General features: G+C 40.3%; 1 protein-coding gene across 1 annotated transcript in view; it reads left to right on the forward strand.

Annotated features, from left to right (window-relative positions):
* The window catches only part of FAM81B (family with sequence similarity 81 member B), a 57,084-nt gene that overhangs the window by 11,626 nt on the left and 28,228 nt on the right, over positions 1–17,230 (forward strand). The window contains exons 3-4 of the mRNA XM_070412347.1: positions 5,728–5,971; positions 9,319–9,437. Of these exons, the coding sequence (XP_070268448.1) occupies positions 5,728–5,971; positions 9,319–9,437 (363 nt within the window). The remainder of the gene's footprint in view (positions 1–5,727; positions 5,972–9,318; positions 9,438–17,230) is intronic.

Raw genomic sequence — 17,230 nt, forward strand, 5'->3', positions numbered from 1 at the left:
GATGCACACTGACCACCAGGGGGCAGATGCTCAACACAGGAGCTGCCTTGAGGTCAGTGCACTTCCACAGGGGGAGCGCTGCTCAGCCAGAAGCCGGCTCATGGCTGGCTAGCTCAGCGGCGGTGGTGGGAGCCTCCTCATGGCAGCGCTAAGGATGTCTGACTAACAGCTTAGTCAGACATCCCCCGAGAGCTCCCAGGCTGCCAAAGGGATGTCTGACTGTCAGCTTAGGCACAATCCCCCAGGGAGCAGGCCTTACCCGCAGGTGGACATCCCCCAAGGGGTCCTGGACTGTGAGAGGGTGCAGGCCAGGCTGAGGGACCTCCTGAGTGCACGAATTTTCATGCACTAGGCCTTTAGTATCTATATAACTTGAGAGCTCATATTCCATATTTCACACTTCAGCAGTTTACTATATACCCTGCCTTTTACTATTCACTGATTCACACAACGACCAGTCTTACACCAGTGCTGTTCAGTCTTTAGAATACATTAGAATCACCTAAAAACTTGTTTATTTTTTAAATCTTCACTTGAGTATATGTTTTTATTGATTTTTAGAAGGGGGGAGGGAGAGAGAGAGAAATATCAATTTGAGAGAGAAACATCAATTGGTTGCCTCCCACATGTGCCCAACCAGGGATTGAACCAGCAACCTTTTGGTGTATGGGACAATACTCCAACCATTGGAGCCACCTGGCCAGGGCACATAACCCCGGACAGCAGAGCAGTAAGTGCTTATTTAAAATACATATTCTTGCTCTCCCCTTCACACTCACAAGATTATGATTTAGTAGGTCTATGGAGGAGCCAATGAATCTGCATTTTACGAGCATCCCTCCCTTCCCATAATATTAATTCAAGTTTCTTTATAAGACACACTGAATTAGACTAATTTCCTTGAGGGATGCAACTACTGTATATTGTGTATGGACTAGAGTAGACATTTAGTAAATTCTGACTGATATATTTCTATTGCAACTAAAATTGCTATTGGTAGGTTATTCGATATAGTGTTTTCAGCTGCACATAAAAAAAAAAAAAACCACAGACAGAAAAACTCCAACCAAAATGGCTTACATGTAATGACATTGATTAGTTCACACACAAAAAAATCTAGAGTTTGATTAATTTAAAGGTTTAACAACATCATCAAGAACCCAAGTGTTGTCTATCCTTCCTCCCTGCCATCCTCTTTCCCTCATGACCAAGTGGCTTTCAGAGTTCCAGTTATCCAGCACTGACATGACAACATCCAGCAAAGAGAGGGACAGTTTCCTCCTGTGCGTCTCTTCTTGAAAGCAAAGAAACCTTACCCAGAAGCCCCAAGGCAGGCTTCTCCTGGAGTCTCACTGGCTAGTGTTGCTTCACATACTCCTACCTAAACCAACTGCATCCCAGCCCAGAACAACAGGACCATCATGATTAGCTTGCCTCCCGTGAAAAACACAGGGGCAGGAGGATGAAGCAAATCAGGCAGAAGGGAAGGATGACTATCGGCAAGGTAACCTACAGTGTCTGCCACACTGGGAACTCCTCAGAGAAAATCTAAATGAGAGGAATGCAGCATAATTTACAAGTCTCTGTGTAGAACTGAAGACTGAAGATCAAATACCCTTTCACTGGAAAATTCAGGCTGCAGATTGTCTAGAGGCGAGAAAGAAGCACTAGCTCAAGAAAAATAATGAGCAAATTTGCAGTCCACCACAAAGCTATGTGTCACCATCAGCCGGGCCCGACATCCTCCTCCCTCTGCCTGTGACTCATACATCCAGGGCAGCACTGTCAGCACGCTGGGGTTTTTAAGAGAATGGATTTTATCTAGACGAGGCTCCATTTGGTAATTTTCCAGAAGAACATTTTGAGCCAAATCTGATTAATGAAACCCCTTAGCAACGCCTTCTTCATTGCTCAGATGTGCAAGTGATAGGGAAGAGGAATCTCACCCAGTCAAAGGTATTTTATGCTGTTTAAGAGAGGAAACTGGAATCCTTGAAGCTCTTAGAACCCGTAGCTTTATGAAACCATTTTTCCTCCAATTTTCCAACAACTGAGCCTTAAGAGAACAAACAGTCCAGCTAGAGAAGTAAGGCAGTCAACAAATACTCACTGGCCACCTACTATGTGTCAGGCACTCTTTTTAGTGTTGTGGATCAAGTCAGAGTGCCTGCCCAAAGGGAGCTTTCATTCTAGTAATGGAGGGAAGAATATAAACACAAGTAAGTAAAGAAGGTAAGTTTGGGTAATGACAAATGCTATGAAGAGGATGAAATGGGATATTATGATAGAAACTGACTGAGGGGAAGGCTTGTCTCAGGAGAGGCCATTGGAGGTGAGACCTACACAATGAGGAGGCAGCCAGGAGTGACTGCAGAGAAAAGCCTTCCAAGCAGAAGAAACAGCAGGTGCCAAAGCTTTGAGCTTGGAACTAGCTTGTTGTGTGAGGAACAGAAAGAGGGCCTGAGTGGTTGAATGAATGGGAACGGAGACAATAGTGGGAGGAGATGAGGTTGGAAAGACAGGCAAAGATTTTATTCTCAGAGAATGGGTAAGCCACCAGAGGGTTTTAGGTAGGCAAGTGCTATCATCTGCACTTTAAGAAAGACCCCTTTCGCTGATGTGTGGAGGATGCAGTCTTTGTTAGGAGGGAAAGTAGAGGAGATAATAGCAGCCAAGACCAAGAAAAGAAGAAGTAAAGAAAGAGTGGGTATGGAGCCTGGGGACACATCTGTCTGTCATTCAGCTACCACTCTATTAGGTCACATGAGTACTGTTAATCAAATTATGTCCCCTGCTGCTGCTAATTATCTCCTAGAAAGATAGGAACATATGAGACATAAGGTTAACATTTGATTTTGGAGTCAGACAGACGTGAGTTTCAAACTCTGACCTTGCTATCTCCAAACTGTGTGACCATTCCTTTTTCTGCCTCAGACATTTCCTTCATCTGCTCTCCCAAATCTCTAGTTTATTCTTCAGCTAATCCCTCTGTCCCCATGTTTAATTTTTCTTTATTTCAGTTATTATGTTTTTCATGCCTAATATTTCCACTGGCTTACTTTTTTTCTAGTTTTTTTATTTTTATTTTGCTAATATCTTCTCTTTTCTTTTAATACATTTATTAGCCTTTTTAATATTTTCTTATTGTATATATTTTTATTTCTCTTCTGTAGGAATCTGATGTCCAGTACCTTGTTTCACTGTTGGCCAGTTTTTTAAAACACTGTGCTCCTCAAATGTCCTGATTTTCTGGCCTGAGAGTTCATTTGCTCCCAGGGATTTCAGCCGGATGTTGGTCTCCAATGGAGTATTGTCAGCTCCAGTGAGCAGTTGCTTTCCCACCTTGGGGCATGTGGAGGTAGAACAGTGTAGAAACAACTGCCCAAGGTCAGTTGTTCCCCAAATTGGTTGTTATTATTGTTTCAGCTTCTTACCAACACAGGTCTCTGCCCTGCCTGATTTTAGTCAGAGTCTGAAATTTGTCCCAAGGCCATAAGGGGAGAAGCATAAGCAGAACTACAGTGGCCTCTCTCCCCCACCTGACTGAGGTTGGGCTGCCCAGGAAACAGGCTCAGAGGCAGAGAGTTTACTATGGAGTAAACTATGGTTTACTATGGAGTGCTCTGGGATGCATACCTGTGGAAGTGAAGGAAGGGAAACAATTGGGAAGAAAGTATAGTGATGTGATGGAATACAAGAAAGTATCAGCTGATCCCAGGAGTTCTGGAGCTGGGATGGTCCTCAAAGTTGTTCTGAGATAGACCCACACACTGCCCAACATTGAGTTTGAGCCGCCGTAGGAAGTGGGCATGGCCTTTGGCACAGTGTCTTCACCAAGGCAGCTTCCAGAGAAGGCTAATAGCTGAGGGCTGTCCGCTGACAGTGCTCCCAGAAGCTGGGGAGTAAGTCCTCCATTCCTGGCATATGACAGTACCCACTACACCTCCCCACAGTCACCGGTATAAACTACTGCCCACTGCCCAAGGAGGTTTTCCCCGTTTTCTCATTCCCCCACTTCTAGGACCTCTGAGGTTTGAAGAGGGAGGGAAAATGGGAGACAGTGGTCATGCAAGTTCAGCAATTTGGTCATGACCAGCGCGAACCCAGGAACTTAAACTCCCCAGGAGCTGGAACCCATTTCCTTTCTTCCTGTGCTCTGCCCCACCAGCTATCATGTTGTTCAGGGGCAGATTCACTTTACTGACTTGTTCACTCTAGATCTCAGCTCTCGCTTGCTGAGAGCTTTGATTTTTCCTGGGGAGCTGGAGCTAGGAGGATCCCCCAAGAACCAACCAGGGCTGAGCAGAGGTGCACTGTGGCTGCCACAGGTAGACCTGGCCATGGCGGACAGCAGCATTTTCCATGGGCCCCAAGTTTATCCTGTGAGCCCCACAGAACCCCCATCACTTCTCAGGCCCTAGACCCTCACCTCAGAACGACTCCAGATTTGCTTTCTAGCAACATTGTACTGATGGCAATGGGAGAACGGGGTGCAGGGAAAGGAACAGCTAGAGACAGAAGCCATTTACATGGTGGTGACAGTGTTGGTTTTAAATGTCCACAAATCCATTTTTTAAAAGGTTAAGACCAATTTTACCACTACCCCCACCCAAGAGTGTAGGTTGAACTTAGTGACCTACTTCTAAGGAACACACCAAAGCAAAAATGGAGGTGTATGACTTCAGAGACTAGGTCACAAAACTAAGCAAAGTAAATTAAAGAAAAAAACACAACAAAAGTAGCTAGTCCTTCAAGAAGTTTATCTGTGAAAGGAAGGAGTAACACGCTAATGCTAATGGGGGCTATCAGGATCTTCTGCTTTTTACCTTATTACTAAACTAGTGCCCTGGTGCACGGATTCGTGCACATTGAAAGGAAATTAATTAGAAGGTGGCTGGCGGGGCAGGACTTGGCAAGACGGGCCAGACAGGCCCTGGAGCCAATGTCCCATGATCCCTCTCAGACCAGCTGCACCTGGGGTGGCTCTGCGGCCCGAAGGGCGTCTGCAGAGTGAGCAGGGTCCCTCTGGCAGATGGGGTCCCTTGGCCTGGCCTGCGTGGATTGGACCGAAACCTTTTCTCTGACATCCCCCAAGGGGTCCCGGATTGAGAGAAGGTGGTTCTCAGGTGATGCACCCCGGAATCAGACTCCCTCCTCTGGTTCCGGGGTACATCACCCAAGAAGCGCCACTGCCAAGTCACCCCAGCTTGGCAACTCCTGTGTTGAGTGTCTGCCCCCTGGTGGTTAGTACGCATCATAGCTACTGGTCAAAGCATCTACCCCCTGTTGGTCATTGCGCATCATAGCTACTGGTCAGATGGTCACTTAGCCAGATAGATAGATAGATAGATAGATAGCCCTAGCTTTTGTCTTTTCCATTTACTCTTCGTTGAACTTCTGACTCATGTGTTAATCTTTGCCTTTGAGCTCTCATTTCTTACAGCTGTAAGGAAGCAGCCCTGCTCACAATACAGAATTAGAATAATAGGTAAGATATAGAAAAATTCCTGCTTAAAACATAAAAAATGCATGCTACAAGATCAAGGAGTAGGTCAGAACTGCTTCTTAAATGAGATATAAACCAAGATTCTACCCATGCAGGTGCTCAAGTCCTACCAGATTTCTCAGAGGTGAGAAAATACAGAAGTGAGGATACAGAGTACTGGTGCTGGCTCCTCCAAGTTCATTCTTGTAACGGCCCTGGTGTTGTTTCCCTTTCCTGACCAGGGGTCATTCTTTCCTTCCTGTCATTCCAAACACCCAGAGAAGTCAGATAGAAGACAAGCTGCACAGCCAGGAGCGCACCATAGCTTTCCTCCTTCAGCAAGCTTTCCGCATCAAAGAGGACATCTCTGCTTGTCTTCAGGGGACCCAAGGCTTTCAAAAAGAGGAGCTGCTTGCCAGGAAGTTACTGGAAAACCATATCCAGACCATCACCAGCATTGTCAAAAATCTCAGCCAAAACATTGAGGTAGCTCTTTATTTCCCATATGTTGGCATCATTGCTTGTCAAAGACTATCAAACACCAATGTCATTTTTCAGCTATAGAAATGAGTTGCTATTTTTTAAGTTTAAGTGATTACAATTTAATTACTTCTGAGGAAAACAGTTCAATATTCCAACTGCTCATTTATGTCAAAAAGTAAAAGAAATTATATTCAAAAAAATGTTTGTTGAACATCTATGTGACAACAAATACAACTGTTTTTAACATTATGTCAAGTATTGTGCTAAGGTATTTAACTTAGTGTAAATCTCCAAGATTATATTAATGCAATCATTTCAAATAGAGGTTTTTATAGTGTATTGTTAATACTGGTTCATAGACCCATTACAATCTGACCCCCCAAATCTCTCTGACCCCATCTCCCACTGCTCTCCCCTTCACTCTGCCCATATTGCCTCCCTGCTCTTCCTAGAACATACCAAACACTCTGGCTTCGTGGCATTTGCACTTGCAACTTATTCACTCTGGCTTGATCATCTTCCCCTCAAAATTCCTATGAAATGTTCTTCGTTCCCTTCAGGTCCCTGCTCAAATATCTCCTCATCAGAAAGGATTTCTTTGACATGCTACTAAATAGCACCTGTCCCCCGCCCAATTCCAACAGTCACAATCTCCCTTAAGCCCCTCATTATTTTTATTCGTAGCACTTATTACAAACTACCACAGTCTATATTTGTTTATTGTTGCTTTTCTCCTTCTAAAATATAATGTCCATGAGGGCAGGGACTTCGTTGTGTCCACTGCTAAATCCCACACCAGGTAATAAGAGTGCTGATAGGTAGTCAGCACTGTAAATAATTCCTGAATAGATGAATGAATGAATGAATGAATGAAGTTTAAGCTACTAAAGGAAAACTAGAGTTTCTGACCAAAAAAGGAAATTCTCATAATTCCAGCAACAAATTGTAATCTCTACACTCAGATGTATCTCCCTCTAGTCCTTTCAGACATTTCATTCGGGAAGCTGAGAATACTTTTGTAAGCACAATCTTGAATATAAAATTATGTCATAAACTCTTTTATATGTCATTAAAAGCTCTTTGCATGCTACATACACCACAACTTGCCTAATTATTCTCCTAATGTTGAAATATCTTTGTGCATAGATATGTGTCGGCATTTGGATTATTTCTATACTACATATTCTTAGAAATAGAATTATCAAGGGATGTGAAAACTTTTGATGCGTTTTTCTAAGTTGGTTTCCAGAAAGTTTATCATTATTTATACTTCCATTAGCATTATATGAATGTGCTTTCTTCACTGTGCTGATGCCAACATTGAGATTTATTGTTTCAATCTTTGCTAATATGATGGGACAGAAATGAGATTTTTTTTTCATTTCTTAAAAGTGACATAATTATTTGCATTTTCTCTGTTGATTTATTTGGGGGAGAAGTTAATGCTTTTTTATTCTTATTGACTTGATGTGCTTTTTTATTAATTAAGAATAATAACCAGTGGTGCATTGGTAAGTGTTTAACAATCAGCAATCAATTTTTTTCTGGGTGATAAAAATATGATTTGCAGTGTTTGCCTGTTTGCCTGGTGTAAATACTCTCACTATGATTGATTTCTAATACCAACAGTATGTTACTGAACACAAAGATGAGAAGAGGTAAATGTGGTTGGCTCTCGCAAACAAGTGCATGCTGATTGTAGCACAGCACTGAAACCTTCGGCAGTGACAGTTATGTTTTTCCAGTTGGTTGTTTTTATCTTAATTATATTTATAATGTTTCATAAGCTTTTTATAAACTTAAACATTCCAATATTTGGTTTTGTGGTTGTTCTCATTACTTTTAAAAATAGAAATTTCTTTATTCAAAGATGAAATAATCTCCTCTATTATCTGTCATTTTTATGGTTTAACATTTTATTTATTTATAATCTATTTTTTCTAAAATCTACATTGATGTATGACATAAGGATCTAAATGGATTGTTTTCTGAATAAGTTACCAGAGAGCCAATACCATTTGTGAAATTCCTTCCCCACTGATTTGTGAGTCTCATGTATAGCCTATTTCTTTCTTAAATTTACCAGCGACTTCATTACATTTATCTATTTAGCTATACATATCTCTTTAGCTACACTGATTTACTTATCCTTATTTTATAAAATTTAGTAGGGCAAGTTCCCTTTCATCACTGTTCTCGACCAAAACAAAGCATAACAACACCTACTCTTATGATCTGAATGTTTGTGCCCCCAAATTCATATTTTGAAATCCTAATGTCCAATGTAGTGGTATTAGGAGGTGGGTCTTGGGGACCTGCTTAGGTTGTGGGGTGAAATGTTGGTGAGTGGGATCAGTATCCCTATTAGAGAGATGCCACACAGCTCCCTAGGGAGTTGGCAGTCTGCAACCAGAAGAGGGCTCTCACCAGAACCTGGCCATGCTGGCACCCCGATCTTGGACTTCAACCTCAAGAGCTATGAGAAATACATTTCTGTTTTTATAAGCTACCCCGCTTGTGGTATTTTTAATATGTATAGCAACCCAGACTAAGACATCTACACACATGCAAAAACAAATAAAAACCAAAAAATAAAAAATTCTAGCTAGTGTTTTTGACACTTTTATGTTTTTAATTAAAGCTTTATTTGCTCTCAAATTGTCTTGATCTGCAAGCTTATGATTCTGTATATGGTCTTTGAAATTTCTATAATTTGTTTGCTATAAAATGTCTTCTTTTTCTCAGAAAATTCATAAATATAAGTTTAAATATAGCTCAGGCCTTGGTCATACACAGCAGCTAAACTTAGAAGCTTTTCCACACCACAAATTTGTTTTCCAAAGTCCCATACTCTCACTGTTTTCTGACTAAATATAAATTATTTTTATATATCCTGACTTTACACTGGAATTTGTTTAAGTGGCATCATTTTATTTTCTATGGGCAAGCAAATTTTTTCAATTATTAAATTAATATTTATATTATTAGTGCAAACAATTTCAAAAATTCTGTTCTTGGGACCTCCACTTCAGAACATCACGACATATGTAGACATGACTAAGGACAGAGTCTGAGTAACATGTCAATATTTAAACACTGAGAGATTTAACATAAAATCTGGAGTTCTGGCTTAAACACTGTGAAACCATCATTCCCTCCTGGCAACAATCAGCCGGAATCAAGCCGTCGCTGCCTCCCTGTGATAACGTAGGGATTGCTTCTCTCTGACATTGTACTGTCACTATCAGCCTAACTAGGAAATGCATTCAATTGTTTAACCTTTGCTTTAAATGGTATTTTCTTATCATGTGTGAAGAGAAATTAATAGGAATTTTGACTCAAACTTACAGATTTTAGAAGACCAAATAAGAGTCCGAGACCAGGCGGCCACAGGGACTAATTTTGCAGTACAGGAGCTAAACAGCAGACACCTTCAAGGAGTTGGAGACCTTCGAGGAAGAGTAGCCAGGTGAGAAGCAGCACATTAACTAATTAATGTTTAGCAGTCAGTTCTTGGCCACTGAATTCTCATTCCCAAATAAGTTCCATGTGGTCCCAAACAAGGTACTGTCTTTATATTAAGCTTAACTTAGAGATGATAGTTGTAAAAGTGTGTCATAGAATTTGAAAACCTCATGCTTCCTGTGAGAGCCAAAGTTTCTATAAAAGCACCCTTATACAGAATGTCTAGTTCAATTCTTTTCTTTACAGCCCTCAGTGTCCAAATGCCAACATCCAAAGACAGACCCTCATAACCACATATAAAATCCCCAAAGGTATCAAATTCTCATTAAACATTTAAAATATATAAGAATTACATGTAAAATCTAACAAAAGGCAACTACTGCCAATGCATACAATTTTGAACCTCATGTATGAGATTTCTAAATCAAAAGAACTAATGGTATACATTCAGTAAATACCTTTAGGCATTTACAATGGCAGGACCACTCTGGTAGAAACATCAAAAATGGCTGACCATGAACACCTTCCCATCTCTACTTCTTCTGCCAGCACCTCTTTCCTCACTCCTGGATTACCCCTACCTCCATCTTGTTAATCACTCTGAAGTGTTAATGACCAAATAAGAATTAGGTGATTAATACCTAAGACAAACTTCTCCATCCAACTCAACAAAAATGTATTAAGCACTTATATGGCAGGCAGTGTGATAGGAGTTAGGGATTCAGCAACACAGTCCCCATTCCTATAGCTGTTTACAGTCTACTTGGGAAAACAGAGCCACAAATATAAGTAGTGAGGTGAGCACTATAGTGAAAACCTGGGTGTTCTGGGAATATCCCAATTAGATTGGGGTGCACGGGAGGCTTCCTGGAGGAGGTGACACTTGAGATGAGTTGTGAATGATTTGGGTAGCGGTCAGCTAGACAAAGAAGGGTGGGAAAGGTACTTCACATAGCAGGTATAATAGGTTCAAAAGAACCAAGGATGACTTATTCTGACATGTTCAAGGGCCTACCTGTGAGAAGGGTATTTTAGTTCTGATATTTTGGGATTTGCATTTAGGAAGAGATGGGAGATTGGGAGATAAAGCTAGAGAAGTGGTTCAGAATTAGATGATGAGGGACCTCATGGGCCAAGCTAAAGAGTTTGAACTTTATGTAGAAGGTTATACATAGCCATGGGAAAATTTTAAGTAAATGGATGGCATAATTTGTGACATTCTCGTGTAACTTAATTGATGGGGTACAGGAAGAAGGAAGCCTATGGCAGCAAAAAAAGGTGAAAAATGTTAAGGGCTTAAACTAAGCCCCAGCCATGAAAGTTCAGGGCAGGTAACACAACACAGACTTTAGGGAAACAGAATCTACAGGATAATACCTGTAGATAGATAGATAGATAGATAGATAGATAGATAGATAGATATACACACAATATGTACATATTATATACATACATTGTATATATACATTATATATATACATTATATATACATACATATATGCATATATCATTAACTATACTATGTATAAATATATTTTACTAAAGGCCCAGTGCATGAACTTGTGCACTTGTGGAATCTGGCCCGCCTGCCCCAATCAGGGGCAGGACCAGCCAGGAGGAGGGACCTCAGGCAATTGGCCAGCTGGCCCCACCCCCTGGTCGAACTCCTGGTCAAACTCCCAGTTGAGGGGACAATTTGTATATTAGCCTTTTATTATATAGGATATTTTTAAATATATTAAATTCCTACTTTTTTATATATATTTAATACAGACAAAAGAATTTATCATTTTTATGTAAGTTATGAAGCAAGATAATAAAACAAACACCAACCTACACTCTACTTAGATGTGCCATGATTTTGCAAAGAAGATAAACGCCAAAAATCTGTTTTGAATGAAACCTGGGATTTGGCTCCATTTGGTGGTGTACTGATGACACTCCAACCATTTATTTCCTTCTGCAAACTATTTACAAATCTCTTATTTTACTCTTGTAAATCCTGTCTTATATACAAGACAAAATAACAAACAGATTTAATTAAAGCCAAGAGAGGAATGAAATAATATCAAGGAGAAGATGTACAACTTTCTTTGCTCATTCTTTTGGGGTTTCTTTTTTTTAAACAAAAAGTGTGTATATTTGAGGTGTACAACCTGATGATATAATATACTTATCCATCATAAAATAATTACTACAGTCAAGCTAATTAACTTTCTTCTCACATAGTGCCTTTTTTTGTGAACAGAGCCACTGAAATTTACTCTTAGCATATTTCCACTCTTCAATATTAAATTCTAGCGGCCCGGTGCACAAATTCACACACATTGAAAGGAAATTAATTAGAAGAAATATTTTAATATCGCTATTCGCCCTTTCTCTATAATAGAAGTGTCAACCAAATTCACAATCGACAGTGACAGATTGAAACACACGTGTGCAATTGGCGCCAGTGAGAGCTTTACATGTATTGTGCATGCACGAGTTAACTCAGCCTTTTATAGATATAAAACAAACTTGCTTAATTAGAGCTGCTCTCTGATGTAAACTTTTTCCAGCCCAGTGAAGCACCCCAACCTCTTTGTCAGGTAATTGTCAGCAACACAGCAGTAAATATCAACATGAAGCACATTATTATTGTAGATCAGCAGGGAGAACAAAGGGTAAAATATTTAACTGCAGCAGTGTTTGACTGTATTCTGCACAGTGAGAAGACCTGAAGTCATTTTTAAGGTCCACCATTTCTTACTTCTTTTCAGTTGGGTCAAGTTTCTAAGCTTTCTAAATCTCCGTTTTCCAGCTAATGAAAAGAAAATAGGATTCCACTGAGTCTCCTACCTACCTACTCCAGGACTCTGTGAGGATCAAATGAGATGAGGCACAGGAAAACGCTTCACAAACATTTGGTTAAAGCAGTGGTCGGCAAACTGTGGCTCGCAAGCCACATGCAGCTCTTTGGCCCCTTGAGTGTGGCTCTTCCACAAAATACCAACTTCTGCGCATGGGCCACAAAGTTTCAATCGCACTGTACGTGGGCGCCCGCACGTGGTATTTTGTGGAAGAGCCACACTCAAGGGGCCAAAGAGCCGCATGTGGCTTGCGAGCCACAGTTTGACAACCACTGGGTTAAAATGTAAAGTGTTTCCACCGAGGCTAGTCATCGCTAGGGAGAGGAAGCCAGGTGTTGCTGCTTGACGTCGTTACCCGGAGGTCAGACACTTAGCATATTAGCCTTTTATACAGATAGATCATATAGTTATGATGCTGTAGACCAGGGGTCCTCAAACTTTTTAAACAGGGGGCCAGTTCACTGTCCCTCAGACCACTGGGGGGCCGGACTATAGTTAAAAAAAAAAACTATGAACAAATTCCTATGCACACTGCACATATCTTATTTTGAAGTAAAAAAACAAAACGGGAACAAATACAATATTTGTATTTGCATGTGGCCCGCGGGCCATAGTTTGAAGACCCCTGCTGTAGACTATAGGTCTCTAGACTGATTCACCTTAACTGAAACTTTGTACACTTTGACCAACATCTTCCCATTTTTCCCACCTTTCATCCCTGATAACCACGTTCCACTCTGTGCCTCTGTGTATTTGACTTCTTTAGATTTCACACATAAGTGAGATCATGGAGTTTTTGTCTTTCCGTATCTAGCATATTTTACTCATAATGCCCTTCAGGTCAATACATGCTTCAACTGCTAATATCTCCTTCTTTTTTGAGACTGAAAATATTCGTGTGTGTGTGTGTGTGTGTGTGTGTGTGTGTGTCACAATTTCTTTCCATTCATCCATCGTCAGACACTTAGGCTGTCTCTATAGCTTGGCTATTGTGAATATTGCTACAATGAACATGAAAGTACAGATATGTCTTCCAGGTATTGAATACATTTCCTTTGGGGATATATTCAAAAGAGGGATTGCTAGGTGTTATCTATTTTTAGTTTTTTTGAGGAACCTACATACTGTTTTCTATAATGGCTGTCCCAATTTATGTTCCTGCCCACAGTGTACAAAGGTTCCCTTTGCTCCATATACTCTACAACATTTTTCTCTCTCTTTATTTTATATAATAGCCATCCTAACAGGTTTGAGGTGATATCTCATCATGGTTTTGATTTTCATTTCCCTGCTGATTAGTGATGTTGAGTATCTTTTCATGTACCTGTTGACCATTTGTATGTTGTCTTTGGATAAATATCTATTCAGGTCCTTTGCCCATTTTTTAAATATATTTTTATTGATTTCAGAGAGGAAGGGGGAGGGAAAGAGAGATAGAAACATCAATGCTGAGAGAGAATCATTGACTGGCTGCCTCCTGCACGCTCCCTACTGGGGATCAAGCCTGCGACCCGGGCATGTGCCCTGCTGGGAATCAAACTGGAAACCTCTTGGTTCATAGGTCAATGCTCAACCTCTGAGTCACACCAGATAGGCCCTTTGCCCATTTTTTGAAATAATGTGGCCATTTAAAACCACCTCTTTGTTTTCCGTGGTCCCAGGGGACGCCCACGTGAACCCCATCAGCTCTCAGAGAATTGGGAACCAGTCTTCCAGATGGCAGCTACAAAAGTTGGGAGTGTTTGATGTGTAGTTCAAACCCTTCACTCCTCAGGAAGAAGATGGGGCTTGGGGGTTCCCTTCCAATTGCAAGGCACTGTGCTAGGGATGGAGTTGGTGGCATTAGTGTGTCTCAGCTTTTCCTATCCATTTAAATGTAGATATTTTCTTAGTCATCCCATATGTAAAGAGTCTCTAAACTAGTTTCCATATTTTCCTTCTGAGGGAATGGATCCACAAGCAGCAGTTTATTTGGTGTGTCTGAGGGAAGAGTGAAAACCAAGAGGCTCCTATTCCTTTACCTTCCCCCACAATTGCTTACTTACCTTGCCCTCCAATCTTAAGCAGTGGTTTGAAGACAAGGTCTTATTTTTCCTTGAAATGTCTTCCTTTTATGAAAGTTTCTTCAATCTATTTGGTCATCTTCAACAGAACCTGGGGGAAAGCCCTAAGACTTAAATTCACTTTTCCTCTCCTCTTTCTTGTCTGTATTTTTGACATGCAATTGACTAATAGACAAACTGAGGCAGATTAATTACTGTCTTTCCACATTAATTTCAGTTAACATTTTGGCATAAGTGAAATTACGTTGATTTTATAACCTAATTCTTAGCAAACATTTTATTGCTTCATAAATCAAACTCCGTATTTAATAACTATGTTTTACATTTGACACCATATTTTCCATCCCAGTAAAGTGGCAGTCTAAAAGCCAGTACTTCCAGTGAGATGGTGTTCTCAGGGTTGTCTGCCCTGCTTCTGAAACCCTCTCCTCTATTCAGGAGATTAGCTACACACGGAAGAGGAAAAGGCGAGCATGTAAGGGCACCGCAGGGATGGCTCTGACTTACCCTCCGCAGCAGCAGCCAGAGGAGGCCAACCCTCTGGCCACCTTTGACTACTTGGGATCCCAAGACAAACCCACATATTAAAAAAAATGACAAATTGTGTTTATGTGAGATTGAAAGCAAAAGGCATCCCCTTTGAAGAAACAATAATGATATTATGGATATTGTCAACTTTTCAAAGGTAAAGAGTGGGGACTTCTAATTAAAGATAGTACAGATATGTTTACTCTACTCTTCTCACTTGAGATGTCTCCATGCAAGTTAAAAATAAAAGGAAAGCAAAATCTCCATCTTTAATATAGTATGGAAGTTGCCACAACCGATGACCCCAAGCAGAGCACACTTACCAAATACTGTAAGTCCTCCTCAGACCTTAAATACGATGATTTCCTTCAAAACAAGGCTCATAATCTTGAAAAGTGTAGGCCAAATTATTTGAATAGAGCACCACTACTGAGGGGCCTGGGTGGCTCACAGGAGAGGTAAGAGATGCCCCTATAGAGATTCAGGTCAGCAACACAGAACCCTGGGGAGGTGTAGCTGAAGACGTAAGCACACTACTCATCATCTAGGACCTACCTCCCTCCTTTCCAATTTATACCTGAGAGAAACTGGCTGAAGTGCAACAGGATGAGGAAGGAGAGGAGGCTAGAGTCACAACACAGAATCTATGATAATGATCTGCTGTGAGATACACGATCTGGTTTTTGAGGAGAAAATGGGGAGATGTGCCCCCCCCCCACACACACACACACCTGACTAGGGAAAGGATATGATCCTGCATAGAGGATATGATCTGCTCTCCATCAAACCACATACTTGCTAATCTGCAGGTAGCCAGAATCATTTTTAAAAATAAGAGTGGCTCTAACCAGTTTGGCTCAGTAGATAGAGCATCAGCCTGCAGACTGAAGGGTCCCAGGTTCGATTCCAGTCAAGAGCATGTACCTTGGTTGCGGGCATATCCCCAGTAGGGGGTGTGCAGGAGGCAGCTGATTGATGTTTCTCTCTCATCAATGTTTCTAACTCTCTATCCCTCTCCCTTCCTCTCTGTAAAAAATCAATAAAATATATTTTTTAAAAAAATAAAATAAAAAGTAAGAGTGGTAGTTAGGAAGAATCTAGCCTGGGCATAAAAAATCACCACCAACAACATCAATGATATATAGATGATAGACAGATAGATAGTAAAGGTTGATTTTAAAAACCATAAGGCTGATGAATATATCTTATAAGAGGAATTACCCAGAAAAACACAGGAAGAGTTCAAGGTTTCAAAGAAATTAAGACCAAAAGAAACATAACAGATTGCAGACTGAACAGTTATATGTAATTTTGCTTCTTCCAAAAGCCCCACAAATCTATAGTAAAAAGATTTTCTCTTTAAAACATCAATTCACAAAGACTGGAGATATCAACATAGAAATATTAGAACCTCGAAAACAGATGGACATGTGAAAACTGAGACATAATAAAACCAATTTTAAAGCTGTGAGATAAGCTGAAAATGACTTCGTTTTACACCACAGAATTCCAAAAAGGTTTAGGAGTTGGCTGTCCCAGGAGCCTCTGAAACTAGGAGTAAAGGCGGCACTTGCCTCTAGGGAGCAGGATTGAGAGGCAGAGCAAGGAACTACTAAAATTATTAGCCTGATAGTTATTATTGACTTTTAAACTTTAGGCGTATTTTACTTTGATAAAAATATGAGGTAAAAGGGTTTCCCCCAAAATAGATGATCAGATAACAAAAGGAGATAGGTAGACTAATGACTCAGGGATAAGGTGAAAAAGAATAATTAAAATATTACAAAGATTAAATCTAGTTTAGAAGTCCCAAAATAGAACAAATACAACTAAAGGTAATAGAGTTATTTAAAAAAAAAAAAAGAATCACACCACACAAAATAAAGAGGCAATATATTTTTCAATATAAAAATGCTTATAGAGAAATGATATTTATGGCAGACAAGTAAAATTCATTCCCCATCTACCTGATAGGAGTTCCTGAGGAAGCAGCAAAACAAATTCTTCAGAAGAAAAATACTCAAGGATATAAGAGATTTGAATTTGTAGCTTGAAATAAAATTTAAAAAAAACTGTAACCCTGGAAAAATTAATATAAGAACAACTAAACCAAGATTTCTTTGTTGAAGTTAAAGAGAATCATTAGATATCTAGGTTGACAAAACAGATCACAGGAAACAAGGAAAAAAATGTAGTCACCTCGGATTTCTCCACCTTAACCAATGCCAGAAAAGAATGGATCAAAACCCATCATGTTCTGAACAACAAGAAAAAAGTAACAGTAATGTTATCTTAATCAAGTTACCTTTCAAGGATAAGAGAACAGATAGGCATTCTCAAGCACTCAAGAACTTAAT

The sequence above is a fragment of the Myotis yumanensis genome, unplaced genomic scaffold (genome assembly GCF_028538775.1).
Source record: "Myotis yumanensis isolate MYYU_CA2020_CCGP unplaced genomic scaffold, mMyoYum1.0.hap1 SCAF_4, whole genome shotgun sequence".
NCBI classification, from domain to species: domain Eukaryota; kingdom Metazoa; phylum Chordata; class Mammalia; order Chiroptera; family Vespertilionidae; genus Myotis; species Myotis yumanensis.